Below are 19,784 nucleotides of genomic sequence, written 5' to 3' on the forward strand. Positions count from 1 at the left end.
AGAAGGTTCAAAGGTCAAGGAATGTGAGAACCAAGAAGAAGCCATTGGATTTTGCTAGAAGGCAGTTATTGATGGCTTTGAGAAAGCAGTAGGGGTGCAGTTAGGGAGGGATCAATGGGAAGAAAATGAAGGCAGCAAGTAATTTGGCAATAAAATGTCAAGAAATGAGATATTATGTATAAGGAGTCACATGGGAAGAGCAAAGCCTTTTAGGACAGCAGATCCACATATGTTAAAGGCAAAAGAGGAAAAGCTTAGTAAAGCATGGGAGGCTGCAGGAGGAAGGAGGAGAGGAGATATATGCAGAAGAAAACTATATGAGAGAAAGGTTGGTGAGAATGTAGAGCACTTGTTAGAATAGTTAGCCTCTGAGTGTTAACTCTTCTCAAATAGGAGGAGGTAAATACAGACAGGCATGCAGACAATTGTGGCTAAGATGGCTGGGCATGAAAGCCAAATGGGAATTTTGCATTTACCAATTGCATGTCTATTTAAGGGATTCCAAGAACCCTCATATATGAAGATTCTTCTAATGCTATAAAAATATAGTTAACATTAATGCATTATATGTATCTCAAAAGAGCTGAGAGTGAGGATTTTGAATGTGCCCACTGTAAAGAAATGAGAAAAGTTTAAGATGTTGGATATACTAATTATACTGATTTAATCATTACACAATGTATACATGAAATATAACATTGTACCATATAAATACATACAATTATTATGTGTAAATAAAAAAAACCCACAAAATTGGGCTGAGGAGTGCAGCTCAGTGCTAGAGTGTGTGTTTAGTATGCATGAGGCCCTGGGTTTGACCCCCACCACTATTCATATACAAAACCACACAAAATTTTTTAAAAGTGTGTTTACTTCTGTGTTTTATATGGATATAATTAATTATCCTATTTTTGATGATTAAAAATAATTTTGTGAATAAAAATTCACATGCATTAGAACATAACTCAAAAGCCACTTCATGGGCTGGGGATGTAGCTCAGTGGTAGGGCCTCTGCCTAGTATGTGTAAATCCTTGGGTTCAATCCCTAGTATCACAAAAAAAAAAAAGAAAGAAAGAAAAAAAGAGTAAGAAACCAATTCTTTTGCCACTTTTCAAAGTAAAATTGTATTTTTGTTTTGTGAACTTAGAGACTTATTTGTGCCCAGGCCTAGCTCATTGCACTGGCTACATAAACTGTTGACCTCTCAGGCTTATGTATTTGGGAAACATGTGTGGTTATTTGTATTTAACTTTATGTTTAAGAAGGAGAGAGAAATTGTGTGTTTATGTCCATGTGAAAGTATAATTAAACTAGTTTTGTGCTTTGAGGTTGAGTATGGTTTTTAAAATCTAAAATTCTTAATAAAAATGACCAATTTCTATTCTCCATTTAATATTTTCATTCCACCACAGGAAAAAGAGGAGCGATACCTTATGTTATTTTCAAATGTCTTGCTAATGTTGTCTGCAAGTCCTCGGATGAGTGGCTTTATCTATCAGGTTAGTAGATTTCATATAAGACAAATGGCAGGACCCACATGAAATAGGCTTCCATTCAGACATAATGTCTCCACTATAGCATTAAAAGTTCAAGCCAGCAAAGGCAGGCAGAATGTTCTGATCCTTCATTGTAATTAAACAGCTTATCAGAACAGATGTTCATTAGATCAAAGACCTTTGTGTTAGTAATGAGTTTGTCCTGAATATCTATTGGTCTGCTTCTGAACTGGGTTTTGAATGTATAAATAGAAATCTAAGTCTACAGTTGGATAAATTAGCAGCAATATTTTATAGGTCCATATCATCATTGGTGAGAAAATACAAAGCTGGCACCTGCTCCTGTGATTGTCTTATTACAGTCACATCACACAATTTGGGTATCTAAGATGCAAGTCATTAAACTCCTTAGGAAATTAAACTTCCCTCAGTGTGCTCCCAAGATACAAAGTGTTATAAGTTATTAATGCCTGTTATATCCTGGCCTGACCATGGCAAATTTTCATAAAATTGAGCCTTTTCTTTGTTTACTACTTCATGTGAAAACGTGTTCAAAAAGTAAATTGTTTTGTAAATCCTGATCTCATTGTTTAGGGTGTGTTAGGCAAACACAACCCTGGTTTCCCCTTTGCTTCCTTGTCTGATTAAAATTTTAAACAAGGAAACATTATCTATCAACAGGCTAGAGAAATATATCTGCCTATAATTCAGCAGTGATTTCAGAGAGGATCAAAGAATCTAAGAGAGATATATAAAATCATAGAATTAATGGGAATCTACTTTTTTTTCTGGTAGGGAAAAATACCAATACCAGGAATGGTGGTGACTAGATTAGATGAAATTGAAGGGAATGACTGCACATTTGAAATCACAGGTAGGCAATTTTCACTTTTTCATGTAGCTACTTCAAATCTTTTTTGGGATGAAGTGGAGTTTAAATAAATAAATGCAATTATTTTCTGTTATACAGTCCATGAGAAAGTTTTATGTGGACATGGCACAGCATATTCCATTTCTTGGAATAACTAGGGTACAGTGATAGAACAGAGAAGTCACCTGATCATTTAAAAGCCTTGGCTTTGCCATTAGTTTCAATCTTCCCTTGCATAAGAGCTACTGGTGAGAGCTAAAGAATAACAAAATGGACTGACGTAAATGTAATTTTCTCTCTCTCTGTTATCTATTCCCTAGTGGCAGAGGATCCCAAGATGTAGACTTTTACCAGCAATCTTAATATCCCCCTATGAATTAGCAAGATTTGGTTGTGTTTCAAAAAAGTGCTAAAAAGCCATGAAACTTTCTTCACAATTTGAGCAAAATGCCAGGTCTTGATAATGCTCTCTGACATTTTGGGCTGTTATTCCTTTTGCCAGGCCTGTGTGATTTACATGTAATGACTGCACTTTTTGCACTGATGTGGTTCAGCAGCTAAGACTGGGATAATGACCCCTGGCCTTACCAGTACTCTTCTTTCCCAATAGAAAGCATATCATTTGGTATTTGCCTAAATCTTATTCTGACTTTAATATTGGGGGATCCAGTACAAGAACCTCACTTTAGACTATGAACTAGATGCACATTCTGCTTAAATTTTTGGATTGCTATTTTGTTCATAGTGAAGTTTTACTCTACTTCTAAGATTCTGTAAGTGGAAGAAATCAAGTACAGTTTTATAACACAGACATGAATATTTATTTACTTTCTTATCATAGCTTATCTATTCCTAATATAGAAGTTTGAAAAGGTTATCCATGAATATGAAGACCCCAGAAAATAGACACCAAAGTCTTAGTTGCATGAGGTATATTTATGAATGAGACAAACTCAAGGTTTTCCTTGCCTTTTCTTTTCAAATGTTCACAATCGGATGATGCAGGTAACATAGTAGAGAGAGTTGTGGTCCATTGCAACAATAGCCAGGACTTCCAGGAATGGCTGGAGCACCTGTCCAGACTGACTAAAGGACCTGCCTCTGGTGGTTCATTATCCAAAACATCATCATCGTCATGTAGTGCTCATTCCGTAAGTAGTCCATTTTTTCTGCCCAGGAATGCTTACTTCAGATCTTGCCTGCCGAATACTTAATACAAAGTAGTGAGCACAACCTTCGTCTTTGGTTAGTCTTTCATTCATAGATTTTGAAGTACAGTTAAACCTCACTAATTCTGATTTCTCATTGTGAGGCTCATCCAAATTAATAAAAAGTTTCATTTAGAGGTGTGCAGTTTTGTTTGACAGTATTCAGATTCTCCAAATAACTACTAGCCAAGTGTTTTCAACCGAGAGTCCTGCTAAGATGTTTTCATGATCAACAAAACTTACTTTGTTTAGCAACTGTTATTTTCATATTAATAATATGCTGAGTCAAAACAAATAGGTTATTTCCCTAAGTACTTAAACATTTCCATGTAACCTCATTCATGCTATCACATTTGCTCAATAACCTTCTTCAAAGATAAACTTTCAGTATTGTCTTCCTCTGAGTTCCTGCATTTAGAATTCATGAAAATTGAATTGATGAGATTTTACTGTACTTGTTGAGTGAAATGGAAGATATGCTGTGTTGTCTGTTAACACTCCTGTGATGCCAAAATTCCTATTTTGAGCACTGTGCATTGTGGTGGTAGAACATGGGCTTTGGCCTCAGATCTGTGTTCAAATCTTGACTTTGCCAACTACTAGCTAGATTTCAATTGCTGAGTCTGTGCTGTATGTTGTTCTGATAAAATAACCTATTTAAACACCTGTTTGAGTTCTAAACACATCACTGAACTCAAATGTTGCCTGGTACACAACTTTCCTCTTTTCTAGAGGGGGAACCTTCTGACTTCAACGAAATTGCAGAAGAGAGAGAGAAAGGACAGGATCATGGGATGTTGAGTCAATTTTGTGCTATTCTTTAGAGACCCCATAATCTCTAGTGGAAAGTGCCAGTTCTCAAACTGGAGACTTTTGTTTCCCCATCATTTCCTTTCTCTGGCTGGCTTTGCTGACCCAATGAAGTGATTGTGGTTGTCTTACTGTGTGACCCAAGGTCGGGTTCAGATGGCAGATTGCCAACATCTCATAAGACGTTTTCCCAGTCTTTTAGCTCTACTGGACAGCCCCGAGGACCCTTGGAGCCTCCTCAAATTATAAAACCGTGGAGTTTAAGTTGTCTACGACCTGCACCTCCACTTAGACCATCAGCAGCCCTAGGTTATAAAGAGGTAATTTTGCTACATATGGTATAAAATGCTTCTGACAAGCTAATCTTGTAGCTTATTCCAAACAGTTCTGTGAGAATGTGCTAGAATGTACGATAGGTGATATATGTCAGTTAATCTTGAATTACCAGGCTCAGTGATTTTTTTTTTTTGTTTCTTAATTTTCTATTTCCCTTTTGTCCATCTACAAAAGTTTATCAGATTCCTACATGGTTAATGTGCACTGCCTGAATTTTTCCAACCTCCTCCTGAAGTGCCTCTGGTTTACCTTAATATGATTGTGAGAATCCTTTAAGTTAGTTAACCATGCACACACATCTCGAATGAGAGCCACTTTATTTGGAGTTGAATTTTCAACAAAACAGACCCAATTCTGTATTTTGGAGCATTTTGACCTATTAAGCCAAATCAGGAAAGTGTTATAGGAGCAGGCCATGAGTTCAAACTATGAAAATAATATTTATTGCAGTGAGAATGGGAAAAGAATTCAATGGAAGAAATGTCTTTTTAAAGAGAGGTTTCTTGTCAACAACCTTAAGGGACATTGGATATCTGAGTAGGTGGGATTTCAAGGTGGTGGTGTTTTTTTTTTTCTCTCATAGTTGCAGTTAGGTCAGTCACTAGCTTCTATAACTGTGTGGAGTGTTAGTTTTTCCATATAGTGGGATTTTTTCTCCCTCTAACCAATTTCTTATAGTTTTAGCTTTCAGAATAAGTGCTTGTTTATTAATATCTGTTTTTTAAATAGATCTCATTGAGGGAAGAATAAGTTTGTGACAATTATGATATAAGCTTTAGAATTATACTGCAAAGGCAGCATATCAAATGTGTGTTTCAGTGGATGATGCAGACTTAGCTCAATTTTGAGTATGTTTTGATTTTAACCACCATGCTTCTGCTTTGATTAATTGTTGCCTCCAACTCTTAGTGCAGTAAAAATAGAATGATGTATGAACATTGGAGGAGATTTTTTTGGACACTTTTGACCCAACACAATAGGAGAGAAAATGCTTGAGTTGAATCTGAATTGTTCACCTCTATTCAGAATTTGGCCATAGATTTTCCTTGGAAATTAACCTGAAATTCCTGCAATCATCTACTTTTCTTCTTTGATTACCTAAAGCAGGAGTGCCACTTCCTAGTTATGTAGGTCCCCTTTTCAATGCTGGGTAATTTATAGTTGTCAGTTATTAAATTCAGTGCAGGGGTGAGCTTTGAAGTGTACAGTTGACTTAATCCTTCACGTAACTAATCTATTAAAACTAAGGCATGATCACTTTGTTTCTGCTGGAGAAAGAGATTTATTAATATATTCTTACTATGCAGTGTGTATTTCAGTTATTTTCAGTTTTCGTTATTCTTCACAGTACTGTATTCTTTGGACTTCTGCATGATGAAATTGCACCTGAAACTAATGTGGGAAATGTGATGATATTCTTTCTGTGTAATTTATGATAACACTAACATTTCAAATGTTGTTTTAGAATTATTGATAAATGGATTTGGTCATTATAACCATCGACCTCTCACGCTCATCTTCTCTTTCTTTACATATTCATTTTAGAGGATGTCTTATATCTTAAAGGTAAGGGTAGAACAATATCTTTGGCTTACAGTGACATATGTTGTGCTGTAACCTTTGATGAATGAAGCTTTGCTTTATGCTTGTTTTGTCCCTTGTTATAATTGGTGGCTCAAATATGAAGATGCGATTCTGACATGTAAGTACTTTCTTCAAAAAGCAGGCTTGTGAGAGATACATAAAAAAGTGTCATCTTCTATGTAATGCTTTAAAAAGGTCCATTTCCTGTTTTTTTTTAAATACTATTTTTTCCTCTTATTTTTGTCACATGTGAGTTTTTCATGTCTGTCTGTTTTTAAGCCTAAGTGGATCACTGTGGCTAAGCAAAAGGAATGAAATTCTTTAATATATTTTCTTTCTTTCTTTTTTCTAATTTGTTATATATGACAGCATAATACATTTCAATTCATAGTACACATATAGAGCATAATTTTTCATGTCTCTAGTTGTATACAAAGTAGAGTCACACCATTCAGGTCTTCATACATGTACTTAATTCAGGTCTTCATACATGTTCTTAGGGTAATGATGTCCATCTCATTCCACCATCTTTCTTACCCCCATACCCCCTTCCTTCTCCTCTCTTCCCTCTGCCCTATATAGAGTTCTTCCATTCCTCCCATGCTCCACCTCCCATCCCCTTTATGGATCATCCTCATATCAGAGAAAACATTTGGCATTGTTTAATATATTTTAAAATACTAATGATCATCTATGCATCACATATATACATTACATGGAAGATTGGGATAAGGTAATCATGACAATTTTTCCTTAATGTAAGATTTAATCCATTTGCTTGGATATTGACAATGAGCACTCTTTTTCAATTTTCTCATCATTCTTAAAGCAAAAGCAAATTTAGTCATTCTCTTCTCCACTGTCTACTAATTCAAAGTATGGCTTTATACATATATAGGTCAGCTTGTCTGTCGGTATATTACTCTTTTTTTTAAAGAGAGAGAGAGAGAGAGAGAGAGAGAGAGAGAGAGAGAGAGAGAGAGAGAGAGAGAGAGAGAATTTTAACATTTATTTTTTAGTTTTTGGCGGACATAACATCTTTGTTTGTATGTGGTGCTGAGGATCGAACCCGGGCCACACGCATGCCAGGCAAGTGCGCTACTGCTTGAGCCACATCCCCAGCCCGGTATATTACTCTTAACCCAATCATTTATTGGAAAATGCTTCACTTGGCTCTTCTCTCTGAGTTTGGAAAAATTACTTAATCTCTCTGTCTTAATCTTTCTCATCTGACAAACGAACGTTATATTTTTTTGTGGTGCTGTTGCTAAAAATACTCTTAAAAGTAGTTTTGAAGCTCTTGAAAAGTGATAAATGCTATATTGTTAGCCACAGTTATTATTTAATTCCCTTCAAATGGTACCAGTGGAGAACATAAACCAATTTAAAAATATTATTATTTTTTTTCTAGGGTTGGTACCCATTACTTTCTCTGCAGATGGTACCCTAAAGGCATTTGGCCTCATCTTTAGTAGACTGTCTCCATTCTTATTCTCATTGTTATGGCACTTGAGAGGATAATATCATTGCCTGTATTTTATCTAACCTTATAGAGTTTATTTGAGTCATTTTTATTATGTAAAGTATTAAATTCTGATGCACTCCTAACTATCAAAATAAGAGAAAGGTATTCTATTGTGTTTAATTTGCTCTATTTTAATTTGAATTTGGGAGAGAATTTTAATTCATTAAGAGAACTTTATCCTTACAGGAGTCCAGTAAAAGCCCCAAAACAATGAAGAAGTTTCTTCATAAAAGAAAGACTGAGAGAAAACCATCAGAGGAGGAATATGTAATTAGAAAAAGTATGTGTTTTGTATTTTCTTAAAGTTATTTATGGATGAACTAACATGAGAATTTTTTCAAAGCACATGATCAGAGCAGTTTGTTCTTGGCATCAGTTACATAAATGCATGGATAGGTTTAGTCATCTCTAAGACTTTTAAATAAGTACTTCTTGTCATCTTAGGCAGACATCATCTACATTATTTTTATGACACCGAACATTTTGCCCCACCTGGTTTAGAACTGCTAACGGGACTCATTTGCTAAGGATGCATATTTCTTCCTCTTAGTTTCTGATGGCTGAAATGTTTTCCTGTACAGTGTAGACTAAATAGATCTGAATACTGAAGCCTTTCAGGAAGTCTAAAGCTCAGTGATGTTTTCCGTCAAGGAATTGGCCTACTGACATCTAGAAACAGGGCTTTATTTAGAGGCAAGCTGTAAAGCCAGTTAGCCAATCATACATACCTATTTGGCTATAATACTGTGGACAAGGTACTTTGAGACTCATGTAAAAAAAGCAAGTCTGAAACAGGAGGTAGTACTATGTGCATTAGTAAAAATTATAGTTTGGATGAATTCTTGCTGGATTCTAACTTCTGCATGCCTCATCCCCCACACACACCTTAAGTGTTTTCATCAACTTATTAACAGGGTGCCTTCCAGTCATTTCAAGAATGAGTTGGGGAGATGGGTGAGAAGAGGGACAGTCAATGAATATGCCAGCTGGTTGGAAAGATGGATGGGGGTTAATGTGGAAAGTTTTCTAGAGAAGTCGAGCCTTGAAATTTGAAGGAGAGGAAGGTTGTGGTATATTGGGTGAGAGCTGAAGCCAGTATCAAGTCCGCACTGTGATTTTGGCCTCCAAGAAATGGCAAACAGGACTCTCCAATTTAGAGTTCTGGGCTGCAGGAGCAGGCCTCTCTCAGTGCAGAGCTCTGTGGGGTTGCTATCACTCTTCTCTAGCATGAGGATCTAATAGTTGTTTCTACTGCCTTTTAGAAACATTACTCATCAGAGAGGTTGGTCCTTGGTGGTGAAGTGTGCTGCATCATTTTAAGGGTTCAGAAGCATTGATCTATGAAGTCCTTTTTAATTCAATTTGACAGGTACAGCTGCTCTGGAAGAAGATGCGCAGATTCTTAAGGTGATCGAAGCCTACTGCACCAGCGCCAATTTTCAACAAGGTAATGCCTCAACTAGATTCTTTCAAACTACTTTCTCTAATGACTGGTGTTTCTTCCTTTATTGCTCACTGCCTCTTAGGGGAGAGAGCGGGGGAGGGAGGGGCAATGCATATGGGGTTGCAGGGTGTGGAAAGCAGGTGACTGAGTGCAGAGGAGCGGTGCAGGACTGCATCTTTCAGATAAGGCGGTTTTAGCTACTGAGCGGTTTGTTTACCACTGTTGCTTTTCACCCAGAGAGAAAGAGATGCAAGAGGGAAAAAGTTGGAGGTGATCGAAATGAAAACAATTTGAAAAAGCCATTCATTCTCCTTTGAAGTACACAGATACCTGCACCAGCACTAGTTAGGAATTAAAGAGCCCAGAGAGTTCCTGTGTCTGTGAACTGATGCTAATCTCATGTTAGAGGCAGATTTGGAAAGGAAGTCAAAATACTATCTTTGATCAGCTGCATTTTAAACAAACAATGCTTCACCAGAATCAAGTTTCAAAGTTTCTCTGAAAATCTGGATATGTAGCAGTCTGGCAGGGCTATTCAAAATGTATGAGATTGATCAGGGAGCTCTGAGGTGAGGTTATTTCCCTACACAACTTGCAGGCTACAAAATGAAAGCTGGATTATGTTTTCTGATGCATCTTTGTGCTTTATAAAAGCCAGGTCGCATGGATAATGTCTTTTGTCTGCCATTATCATGGACATTCAAGATACTGATTGTGAGGTTTTCACATTTGCATAAGAAACAAATGCCCCACAATGCTCCATTTGAACAGCCACTTATCAATCACTTGGTGTGGGAGGGGATTTTTTAGGCAGACGGCTTTCACATATTCTTTCAAAGTATCTGAGTCTGTCAAGAGGAAAGAATTCCACATGGAAGTCAACCATTTGATCATGAAGGGACACTTTCTGCTTCACAGACAAAACCTGGCTGTGACTTCAGGCATGCCCAGTTTTGAAAACAAGTTTGGAGGATGCAGAAGAAAAATGTCAGAGCAGTTTTTATTGTGAAAGTTAGGAGTACAAGGCAGACAAGCAGACACCAGAAGGAGCATATTCCTATAGAATCTGACCTCATCTCTGTCCCCCACCACTTCTTTTCACTTCCATAGTGTTAACCCATCTACTCACAAGCGAAGGTGTAAGCAGATGTCCTAGCCTGAATATAGCCACGTTATGCCCCTTCTCCTTAGCCTCTCTTTTGCATGTTTGACAGATGCCAAGCCCAGTCAGATGTCCTGTTTCCCAGGAACTGACTGCTCTTTGTTTTTGCTGCATTTATTTATCAGTTAGCCAGTCTTCTGTACACTTATTATGTATCTACAAAGTGCTATTCCCTGGAGAATGTAGAGACACATCTTACCTCATGAAAGCAGGGCATGATCAAGTGAAGGCAGTGAGTTTACACAACTCTGAAGGAACTTGGCCAGCATCTCAGAGAGACCAAGGATTAAGCAATTGAGCTCATAGAGGAAGGATCCAGAATGAGGAGGAAGTTGAAGATTCAGGAGAGCTGTTTGGTCAGGCCTTCATGTCTGTTTTGTCACCTTTACTGTGCCATTGCCTGGAGACAGTCTGAGCAGAGAGAAGTGTGGACACTTGAAGCTTTTCTGCTCGCATGATGATCTCATTCTACCCAGGATCAAAATAGTCTTAAAGTGGCTGGGCATGGTGGCACATGCCTGTAATCCCAGTGGCTCTGGAGGCTGAGGCAGGAGGACTGCAAATTCAAAGGCAGCCTCAGCAACAGTGAGGTGCTTAGCAACTCAGTGAGACCCTGTCTCTAATAAAATACAAAAAGGGGCTGGGGATGCAGCTTAGTGGTTAAGTTCCCCTAAGTTCAACTCCCTGTACCTCCCCAAAAACAGTTTAAGTGACCCACCATTCCCCTTTAGGACCACAAAGAAAAGAAATGAGCAGGAATGCTGCTTCTGGAACCCTTCAAGAGCATTGTGTCTAATGCAGTGCTGCTTTCAACCTGAACTTTACTAAAATTATAGAATAGCATAGCATAGGACGTGGTGTGAATGTCCTAGAGAACTGCAGGCATGGAGCAATTGCTAGTTAGCTCTTTGCTGTAGTGGGCAAAACAGGAAATTCTGGGAGTCTTGATTGAGAACAACTATTACAGTGATCATTTCATGTTATTTTTCTGAATGCAAAATGCCCCCTCCAAATTAAGTAATATATTTTGGCATTTAGAATTTCTTGTGCCAGGAAAAATAATCAGTAAATATTCATCTCTGAGTACAAGGTAGCAGGATGTTATGAACAAAGACCCAACCATAATGATAGTGGAAAAGAACTAATTCTTACAAGTAATCTTTCCTAGTCATTTATCCCTCTGGCAACCCTCATTTATAGGTGCTCGCAAAGATTCTGTTCCACAAGTCTTACTCCCTGAGGAAGAGAAACTCATCATTGAAGAAACCAGAAGCAATGGCCAGACCATAATTGAAGAAAAGTGAGTAGAGCAGGTGACATCTTTCCTGTTTTTTCCAGGGGCTGGAAAGAAAGTCTAGTCCTCTGCTGAGCATGCAGTTGGGGGCCTTGGGAGGGATATCTCCCTTACAAAGGGAAAGAAAAAGGGGAAAGGAATGGTGGAAGGACCAAAATCCTCCAGAACAATTTCATTTGCAGCCAGCTCCCCCAGAAAGTAATGTGCTTCAGAGCACCCAAGAGTTCAGTGCTCTGGAAGGTATATAGGAATGCCATAGCTGTGATTTCCCTGCCTACAGGGGTGCCTCTCACATTTTTTGAGTCAGGGCTAGTCTTTCACATGGTTGACCTCAAAGTCCTACAGTAATCCAGTGAGACGAACATGATTCTCACCACTTTTACAGATGAGGAAGCTGAGATTCAGGGAAATTAAGTCTCTGATCTACCTTTCACAGAAGTAAGTATGACTTGGAGGATAGATACCTTATGGCTCATAAAATAAATACAAAGTAGTTAAAATTAATTTGTTTAATCTTGAGTCACTTCTGAAGTCAGACCTGAATTTGCACAAGATAGCACATTTCAAAGTGCTTCACATCATTACGTATTCTTATATCTGGTGTATAAAGTGATATGGCAGAAATGGTAAAGCACTTGGGCTGGGGTTGTGGCTCAGTGGTGGAGTGCTCACCTTGCATGTGCGAGGCACTGGGTTCCATCCCCAGCACCACATCAAAATAAATAAATAAAATAAAGATATTGTGTCCATCTACAATTAAGAGAGAGAGAGAGAGAGCGCAAGTGAGAAAGAGAGAGCGAGAACACGCATGCACGCCCAGGCCTGGTTCAACTCTTGATTCTGCTACTCATTAGTTGTATGACCTGGTGCTACTTCCTTCACCTCTCTGGACTTGTTTCCTCAAATGAACAATATGAATGATAGCAATGCTTTTAAAGTTGTTGTATGAACAATTATAGTTAAGTATAAAAGCTAGTACTCAGTACATAAATATAATAATAATAAATTTTATTATATCTATATTCGTCTTCACAATTTTCCTAGAGTTTCAGGGAATGTGGTTTTTATCCCCATTTTATATGCAAAGAAACTAAAACCAAGAGAAGATGAGAAGGAAGCTGATTATCCAAAGTTAAAAGACTAGTAAGTGGCAGGATCTGAACTGGAATGTAGATCTCTAAACTCCTTGTTCAGGGATAGAGCCTGAGAGGAAAGACTGCTTCACAGTTTATCCAGGGTACTTCCTCATTTTTTGTAACATATGAAATAGTCCAGAAATAATGCCCTGATTTTGTGTCATGTGAGGTCAGTTATGGTCAGGTAAGTGAAAAAGGCAATGGTTTAGCAGAGCTACTGTAGTATGGACAGGGCCTTCTGACACTTCTCATTATACATTAAGTGATATTCATTCCTGCCTTAAAGCCACAGAAATCCAAACCTTATGATGGGAATCTAAAAAGTTAAACTCATAGAAGCAGAGAAATGGTTGCTGGAAGCTGTCATGGTGTAGAGGAAATGGGAACTTGTTGGTCAAAGGATATGAAGTTTTGGTTAGGCAGGATCAGTACTTTTTGGTAGACTTCATGTACAGCATGGGGTCTAAATTAACAATACAGTACTATATATTTGGAGTGTTCTAAGAGAGTAGATTATAAGTGTTCTCACCAGACACCTTAAATATATACAATTTTTTATTTGTATACCTTAAATATAGACAATTTTTATTTGTTAATTGTATTTCAAGGTGGGAAAAACTTTATGATAGTCTAAGTCTCTTGTTTTCTGGTTATACAAGCTGGGAGTAGCCAAGGAGGAGGGAATTACAGAGAAGGTGCATTACACGGCTCTGGAATGCAGCAGTTGTTCTTCCATGAAAAGAAAGCAAGGACTAGTCAGTGCAGTCCTATTCCCCACTGGCTAGAGATATACTGCTTCCCAGGATCCATATGTTTATGGAGTTAAGTATTACTTAATTGTATGTTGGTGCCAGTCGTTCATCTGTGAATTTTCTCTTTATGTTCTAGAAGCCTCGTTGATACTGTTTATGCCTTGAAGGATGAAGTCAAAGAACTGAAGCAGGTAATAAAATTAAAAGTCATTTTCTCTGATAACAGAACCTCTCCATCTTCCTTGCTGCCCACTGGGAGATGCTGTCAGGAAAGGCCCAGGAGCAAGGTGATAAGGGGGAATTTTTATTTTCCTTGTGTCATCAAGGTGGGTTTTATTGATTTTGCTATATGGCCTGGAGTTTAGATTTCTGAGGCTTACTTATATTCCTACTTATCAATTTGAAATAGGGTTCCAAACTTAGTTATGATTATTTTGTTTTGACATCTGTAAACAGAGCTTCAGGAAAGGCATATCAATCAATTGTGTGTGTGTGTGTTAGTCAGCTTTTCATTGCTGTGACCAAAATACCTGACAAGAACAACTTAGGGGAGGTTTATTTTGGGCTCATGGTTTTAGAGGTCTCAGTCTATGGTCTACTAACTCCACTGCTTTGGGCCTGAGTGAAGCTGAATAACATAGTGGAAGAACCTACTGGAGGAAAGCTGTTCAGCTCATAGCAGCCGAGAGGCAGAGAGAAAGAGACTGAGGATCCAAAATATAAACCCCAAAGACATATCCCCAGTGACCTGTCTCCTCTAGCTTTATGCTACCTGCTTACAATTACTACCTAGTTAGTCCATTCAAATTATTAATCTATAAAATGGATGGATTAATACACGAGTTAGGTTTCAGATCTCCTAATCTATTTCATCTCTGAACATTCCTGCATTAATCCAGGTACTTTCAGGGGACAACTCTTATTCAAATCACAACAGCATATAAATGTAAAGTGAACCATCAATCATGGTTTGTGGATCCCTAGGGAGTTTGATGTGATTGGAACCTCTTAGGTAGAAATACCAAGCTGGCATTTGGGGTTGTGGACATTGTGCTCAGGAGATGGGGTCACTACCAGAGTTGTTGTTGTTGTTGTTGTTGTTATTTTACTTTTTAACTGCTTTATTAACTTTAAATTTTTCCATGCAAATGGGTAAAACTCTACTGCTGGCAGAAACTTAGGCTGGGTGCAAAGGCAATCTTCATCAGAAGCTGGCAACGTAAGACCCACTTGACACATGGAAATAACAAGGTTCACAGCAAAAAGATCAGTAAAGGCATATAGGGAAAATGCAAGGAAAAGGAAAACAGGGGGAATCAAAGTATTAATCTCATGGAAAATTGCAGAAGTCAAGGCATAAGCAAAATTCATTATGATGGTCATGGTGATTAGAGAGCTCCCCCTTAAGAATACCAAGACAATTTCTCAACTGCGGTTCCCTAAGTTTTCTCCTGATTTCTTTCATCTCCTCCATGAACATTTCCATATCATCTCCATCTCCTCCCATCCCATCATTGATCTGCCTATTGGGTATGGCCCATCGAAAATTAGGGGCAAGTTGGCAGGCCTTTCCCCATCTATTATTTCCTGCAGGCCGGTAGCCTTTACCTCCTCCCAAAGGGCGGTCTTCCTCTCCATTCTGCACAGGCTGCTCCATTTCTTTGTTTTCCTGGGCCTATCCTTGCCTTCTCCCCCTCCTCTGGATTCTTACAGCCAGGTGCACTGCTGCAACACTGGGCCCCGCAGACCTGCTCTGCTTTCCCTGGGCCCGATGCCAGCCCACCATGCGCAGGGCAGCAGGGAGCTGGTAGCTAGACATGAGTGACCACTACCAGAGTTATTTGGGAGGTCCCTTAGTAGACACTTGGGTTGAAAGAGAAGACACTAAGTGACAGGAGTGTTAAATGAAAAGAATGCTTGTATTTCAGTAAAGAGGAATGGAAAGGGTTGGGCAGAGGCATGTGAGAAAATTGCTTTGTCTTAGAAGCTGCAGGAACAGAGTTTGAGAAAGAAAAAGTGTAATCACAGGTAAAGGGTGCCAAGAAGATTAGCAGGAAGAGCCTGGGAAAGGCTCGCTCTGTTCAGTAATTGACAGATCTTTTTCCATTGTAGGAGAATAAAAGAATGAAGCAGTGCCTGGAAGAAGAATTGAAGTCAAGAAGGGATCTAGAAAAACTGGTCCGGAGGCTGTTGAAGCAAACAGATGAGTGCATTCGAGCTGAATCCAGTAGCAAGACCCCGATTCTTCCATAACCATCACTGTGCGGCTGGGCATTGTGCTTTTGGTGCATCTTCAATGTCTGGCTGAATGATTTGACTCATTTTGCTCACTTCTATGGCTTCTGTTTTGTGTTTGAGTCTCTCTCTGTGTGTATATGTGTGAATGTGCTCAGGTATATGTGTGTGTGATTCTGTGTGTTTGGGTGTTTGCCGTTGATCGATTATTGATTGATTGGTTTTTCTTTTCAATGGGAAAAAGCAGAAGGTGGTGGTAGAAGTGACCCCAGCATCTTCTTCTTTCAATAAGAAGAGAAAAGCTAATGTAGGCAAATGGCTTCAGTGTTCTTCAGATGGCCTTCATTTCGCAGTGCCTCTGCAATAGCCATTGCCCTCTGGTCATGCTTGTTGGGTTGACTGTTTTCATAAAGTAGCTGGCCATGGAGTAATAATTATGAACCCAAGTTTCCCTCTTCACTTCCTGTGCTCAGCTGCTCCTCAGTACCTGATTTACTGAAGGCAATCTTCCTGAGCTATGAGTAGAGTAGGGATCTACCCGACTATTCCTAGACTGTCACATGCCACCCTTCAATCACACCATTTAAAACTATTGCCCTATGTTGTCTACAAGACCAAGAAAACTATAGTACCCTGATATTTTTTGTGCTGGTGTACATTTTAACTAGGTGGAGCAGAAGCTCTGGTCATTCATGCCAACACCAAATCCAGCAGCAAATTACATTAGGCAATCCTCCTTCAACTGCAGTGTTGACCAGCTCTTCCTAGTGCATGATGGGGTTACCTCCTCCAAGCCTTCTGCCTAGTGTGTAAGTTCTATATTTCTCCTGTGCTTTTAGCCAACCATATTGAGTGCTGTGTAAACTAGTATGTATGTGCTTTGCTTACTTTTTAAAAAAATGAACTTAGAATGTGAGTGGTTATTTGACATTGCATATTCAAACTGCAACCTCTCATTCTTTGAAAGAATCTACATTGAGAAGATATTGTGCCCTAATAGACATGTCACTCACTTTATTGCTTTCCCCTTTACACCATGAGAAGTTGTAATAATAATTAGCCTCTTTTGAGTAGGACTGTAAGAATTATTTGCAGAAATGTGAAGTTGGTCCAGTTTGTATATCCAGAATGAAAGGGCTCCTCTAGTAGCTCTGTTGGTTCCTAGTGATGCTGATTATTTGAAACTGATTTACTCAAGTTACTTATTGAATCAGACCATTGATTTTGTAAGTATCCCAGAAATTAGAATTGTGAGAAACCAGGTTTAGATGAGAGTCACAAAAGAACAGTGCACATCCAAATTCAGCTCAATTCAATGTCTATCCAAGACTATAGGACAGAGTAATACAGCCCACTCCTCCTTCCCACCTAGACAGGGGACATTTGGACAGATGGGGACCGTTACTGGAAAGAAAGGCAAACGGTCAATAGGCTGATAAAAGTTGTCCTGCACAGATACATTTGATGAATTCCTAATAAATGTGCAATTTGCAAATGTTTAAAAATCAAACTTGGAACTTGAATCCCTCAGCTTGCTGAGGAGCCCTTTTGCTTTCTGGCACTGAGAGTCTCAGGGTTCCATAGCTTTATGGTACAGGGCTTCTGTGTGCCTGCTGCATGGCAGAAATTACAGCATCCACAATCCAACATCAGCCAATCACACACAGGCATCTTCGGAAGGTGAATAGTGAATATTTCTAAGAATGGTTGTTGTTCGGTTTTTAAGCACAGAAGTTTAGATATGACATCTTTCACCTCAAAATTAAAACAATAACAACACAGATCTTCACATCTGCCCTGTCTGCGTTAGTTAATGGCTTGCAATAAATGTGCAAAGTATATCCATAGGAAACGTTTTTGTGATTATAAAATATTTTAGTTGATTGCTTAAGATATTGAAAGATCTTTATTTTAAAGTGATATGTACATATGCATGTTTTGGGGACTTGGCCCTTCTGATGAGAGGCCCTTGGTACTCTGGGTAATGAAGCTTGTGCAGAGAGCTGTCCGTGTTCATACACTAAACAATAATATAAAGGAAATGAAGCCATGTTAACCCGAGAGAAGTGTCTTCATAGCTGTGTTGTTTACAATACTCTATAAATGGGTTCTTGTTCCTCTGTAACTAAACTGCTGCCTTTAGAGGCCTCTCAGTTTCTTCTCTGTCATGTCCCTTCTTACACAAGCGCAAATTTTCTAACTTGTTTTTAGTTTAAAAACTTTTAAAATTGACATTTTCCATAAAGAAGAATAAACAGTGCTTTATAACATAAGTGACTTGTTTCTATTTTTTCTAGGTGGAGTGAAGAAAGATTTCTTTTTTTTCACTTTTAATTGTTTAAAGTTTCATTTTATTTTTAATTGAAAAATAATTGTATGTACTTATGGGTATAGTATGGTGTTTCAATATATATATATACACACACATTGTGGTAGATCATATCAGCTGTCAAACATGTCTCTTGCCTCAAATAGTCATCATAGCTTTGTGGTGAGAACATTTATAAACTCTCTCTTAATTAATTATCATTAGCTGTAGTCAGCGTGTTTTACAATGGTCTCACATACTCATTCCTCCTAACTAAAACTTTGTTCACTTTGATGAGCATTTCTTCATCTCCCCACCATTCTATTCTCTACTTCTGAGAGTTTCACTTGAAATTTTTATTGGTGTACATTAATTGTACAGAGTAATGGATTCCATTGCAGCATATTCATACATGCAAATAATCTGATCAGTTTCACTCCTTAATACCTCTCCTTGCCTTCCTTCTTCCCTCCCCTGATCCTCTTCCTCTGTCCATGATTTCCTTCTACTTTTCACAAGAGATTTCTTTTTTACCCTATAGCTTCCATATAAGAGAGAAAATATATGACCCTTGTTTTTCTGAGTCTGGCTTATATCACTTAACATAATTCTCTCCAGTTCCATTTATTTTCTTGCAAATGACATAATTTTGTTCTATTTTATAAAACTCCTTTAGTTCCTTTGGATAAACACTGAGAAGTGGTATGGCTATATCATATGGTTGTTCCATGTTTAGTTTTTTGAGGAACCTCTGTACTATTTCCATGGTAGCTGGACTGATTTATAGTATCACCTTCCTCCCACACATGCTTGCCAGTATATATATATATATGGAGAGTATCAGGAATTGAATCCAGGGGCATTTTACCACTGAGCCACATCCCCAGCCTCTTTTTATATTTTATTTAGAGACAGGGTCTCACTAAGTTGCTTAGTGTCTCGCTAAGTTGGTGAGGCTGGCTTTGAACTTGTGATCCTCCTGCCTACCTATTGTTTACCAAGCCACTGGAATTATAGGCATGTGCCACCACACCTAGCTTTGTTATTTGTATTCTTTTTTTTAACTTTATTTATTTTCTATTTTTTTCTAGTTAGTTTACATGACAGCAGAATGTATTTCGTTTCATTGTATACAAATGGAACACAACTTTTCATTTCTCTGGTTGTAAGCGATGCGGAATCACTCCATTTGTGCAATCATAAATATATTTAGGATAATAATGTCCATCTCATTCCACCATCTTACCTACCCCCATGCTCCCTCCCCTCCCCTCTCTCCTGAGATGGGTCTCAGTTCCTTCATTCTTCCCATACCCCCTCCCCCCCATTATGGATCAGCATCCACTTATCAGAAGAACATTTGGTCTTGGTTTTTTAGGGGATTGGCTTACTATGCTTAGCACGATATTCTCTAACTCCATCCATTTACTTGAAAATGCCATAATTTTATTCTATTTTAATGCCAAGTAATATTCCATTGAGTATATATACCACAGTTTCTTTATCCATCTACTGAAGGGCATCTAGGTTGGTTCTATAATTTAGCTATTGTGAATTGAGCTGCTATAAACATTGATGTGGCTGCATTACTATAGTATGCTGATTTTAAGTCCTTTGGGTA

At 38.3% G+C, this 19,784-nt stretch overlaps 2 protein-coding genes across 9 annotated transcripts in view; one reads left to right on the forward strand and one right to left on the reverse strand.

The window, feature by feature from the left end:
- Positions 1-18,128, forward strand: part of Arhgef6 (Rac/Cdc42 guanine nucleotide exchange factor 6) — a 110,357-nt gene extending 92,229 nt beyond the window's left edge. For 5 of the 8 annotated variants that reach the window (XM_078034217.1, XM_005325170.5, XM_013358545.4 and 2 more), the window contains 10 exons: positions 1,415-1,501; positions 2,294-2,372; positions 3,375-3,520; positions 4,582-4,707; positions 6,269-6,289; positions 8,019-8,112; positions 9,202-9,279; positions 11,639-11,738; positions 13,757-13,811; positions 15,733-18,128. In XM_078034217.1, coding sequence (XP_077890343.1) covers positions 1,415-1,501; positions 2,294-2,372; positions 3,375-3,520; positions 4,582-4,707; positions 6,269-6,289; positions 8,019-8,112; positions 9,202-9,279; positions 11,639-11,738; positions 13,757-13,811; positions 15,733-15,873 — 927 coding nt within the window. In that variant the 3' untranslated portion in view covers positions 15,874-18,128. The remainder of the gene's footprint in view (positions 1-1,414; positions 1,502-2,293; positions 2,373-3,374; positions 3,521-4,581; positions 4,708-6,268; positions 6,290-8,018; positions 8,113-9,201; positions 9,280-11,638; positions 11,739-13,756; positions 13,812-15,732) is intronic. The other 3 variants (XM_078034216.1, XM_078034215.1, XM_078034218.1) reach the window with 3 other exon arrangements.
- Positions 14,920-15,321, reverse strand: LOC101971600 (protein BEX3). Its single transcript, XM_040287651.2, has one exon. It carries the CDS (start codon positions 15,275-15,277, stop codon positions 14,951-14,953), a length of 327 nt encoding a protein of 108 aa, XP_040143585.1. The 5' UTR covers positions 15,278-15,321; the 3' UTR covers positions 14,920-14,950.
- Positions 18,129-19,784: the final 1,656 nt, after the last annotated feature.

Source organism: Ictidomys tridecemlineatus, chromosome X (assembly GCF_052094955.1).
Source record: "Ictidomys tridecemlineatus isolate mIctTri1 chromosome X, mIctTri1.hap1, whole genome shotgun sequence".
Classification (NCBI taxonomy): Eukaryota; Metazoa; Chordata; class Mammalia; order Rodentia; family Sciuridae; genus Ictidomys; species Ictidomys tridecemlineatus.

Bases quoted from the DNA above. Each gene is read 5' to 3' on its own strand.
- LOC101971600 (XM_040287651.2), bottom strand. From the start codon at position 15,277: ATGGAGCAGCCTGTGCAGAATGGAGAGGAAGACCGCCCTTTGGGAGGA.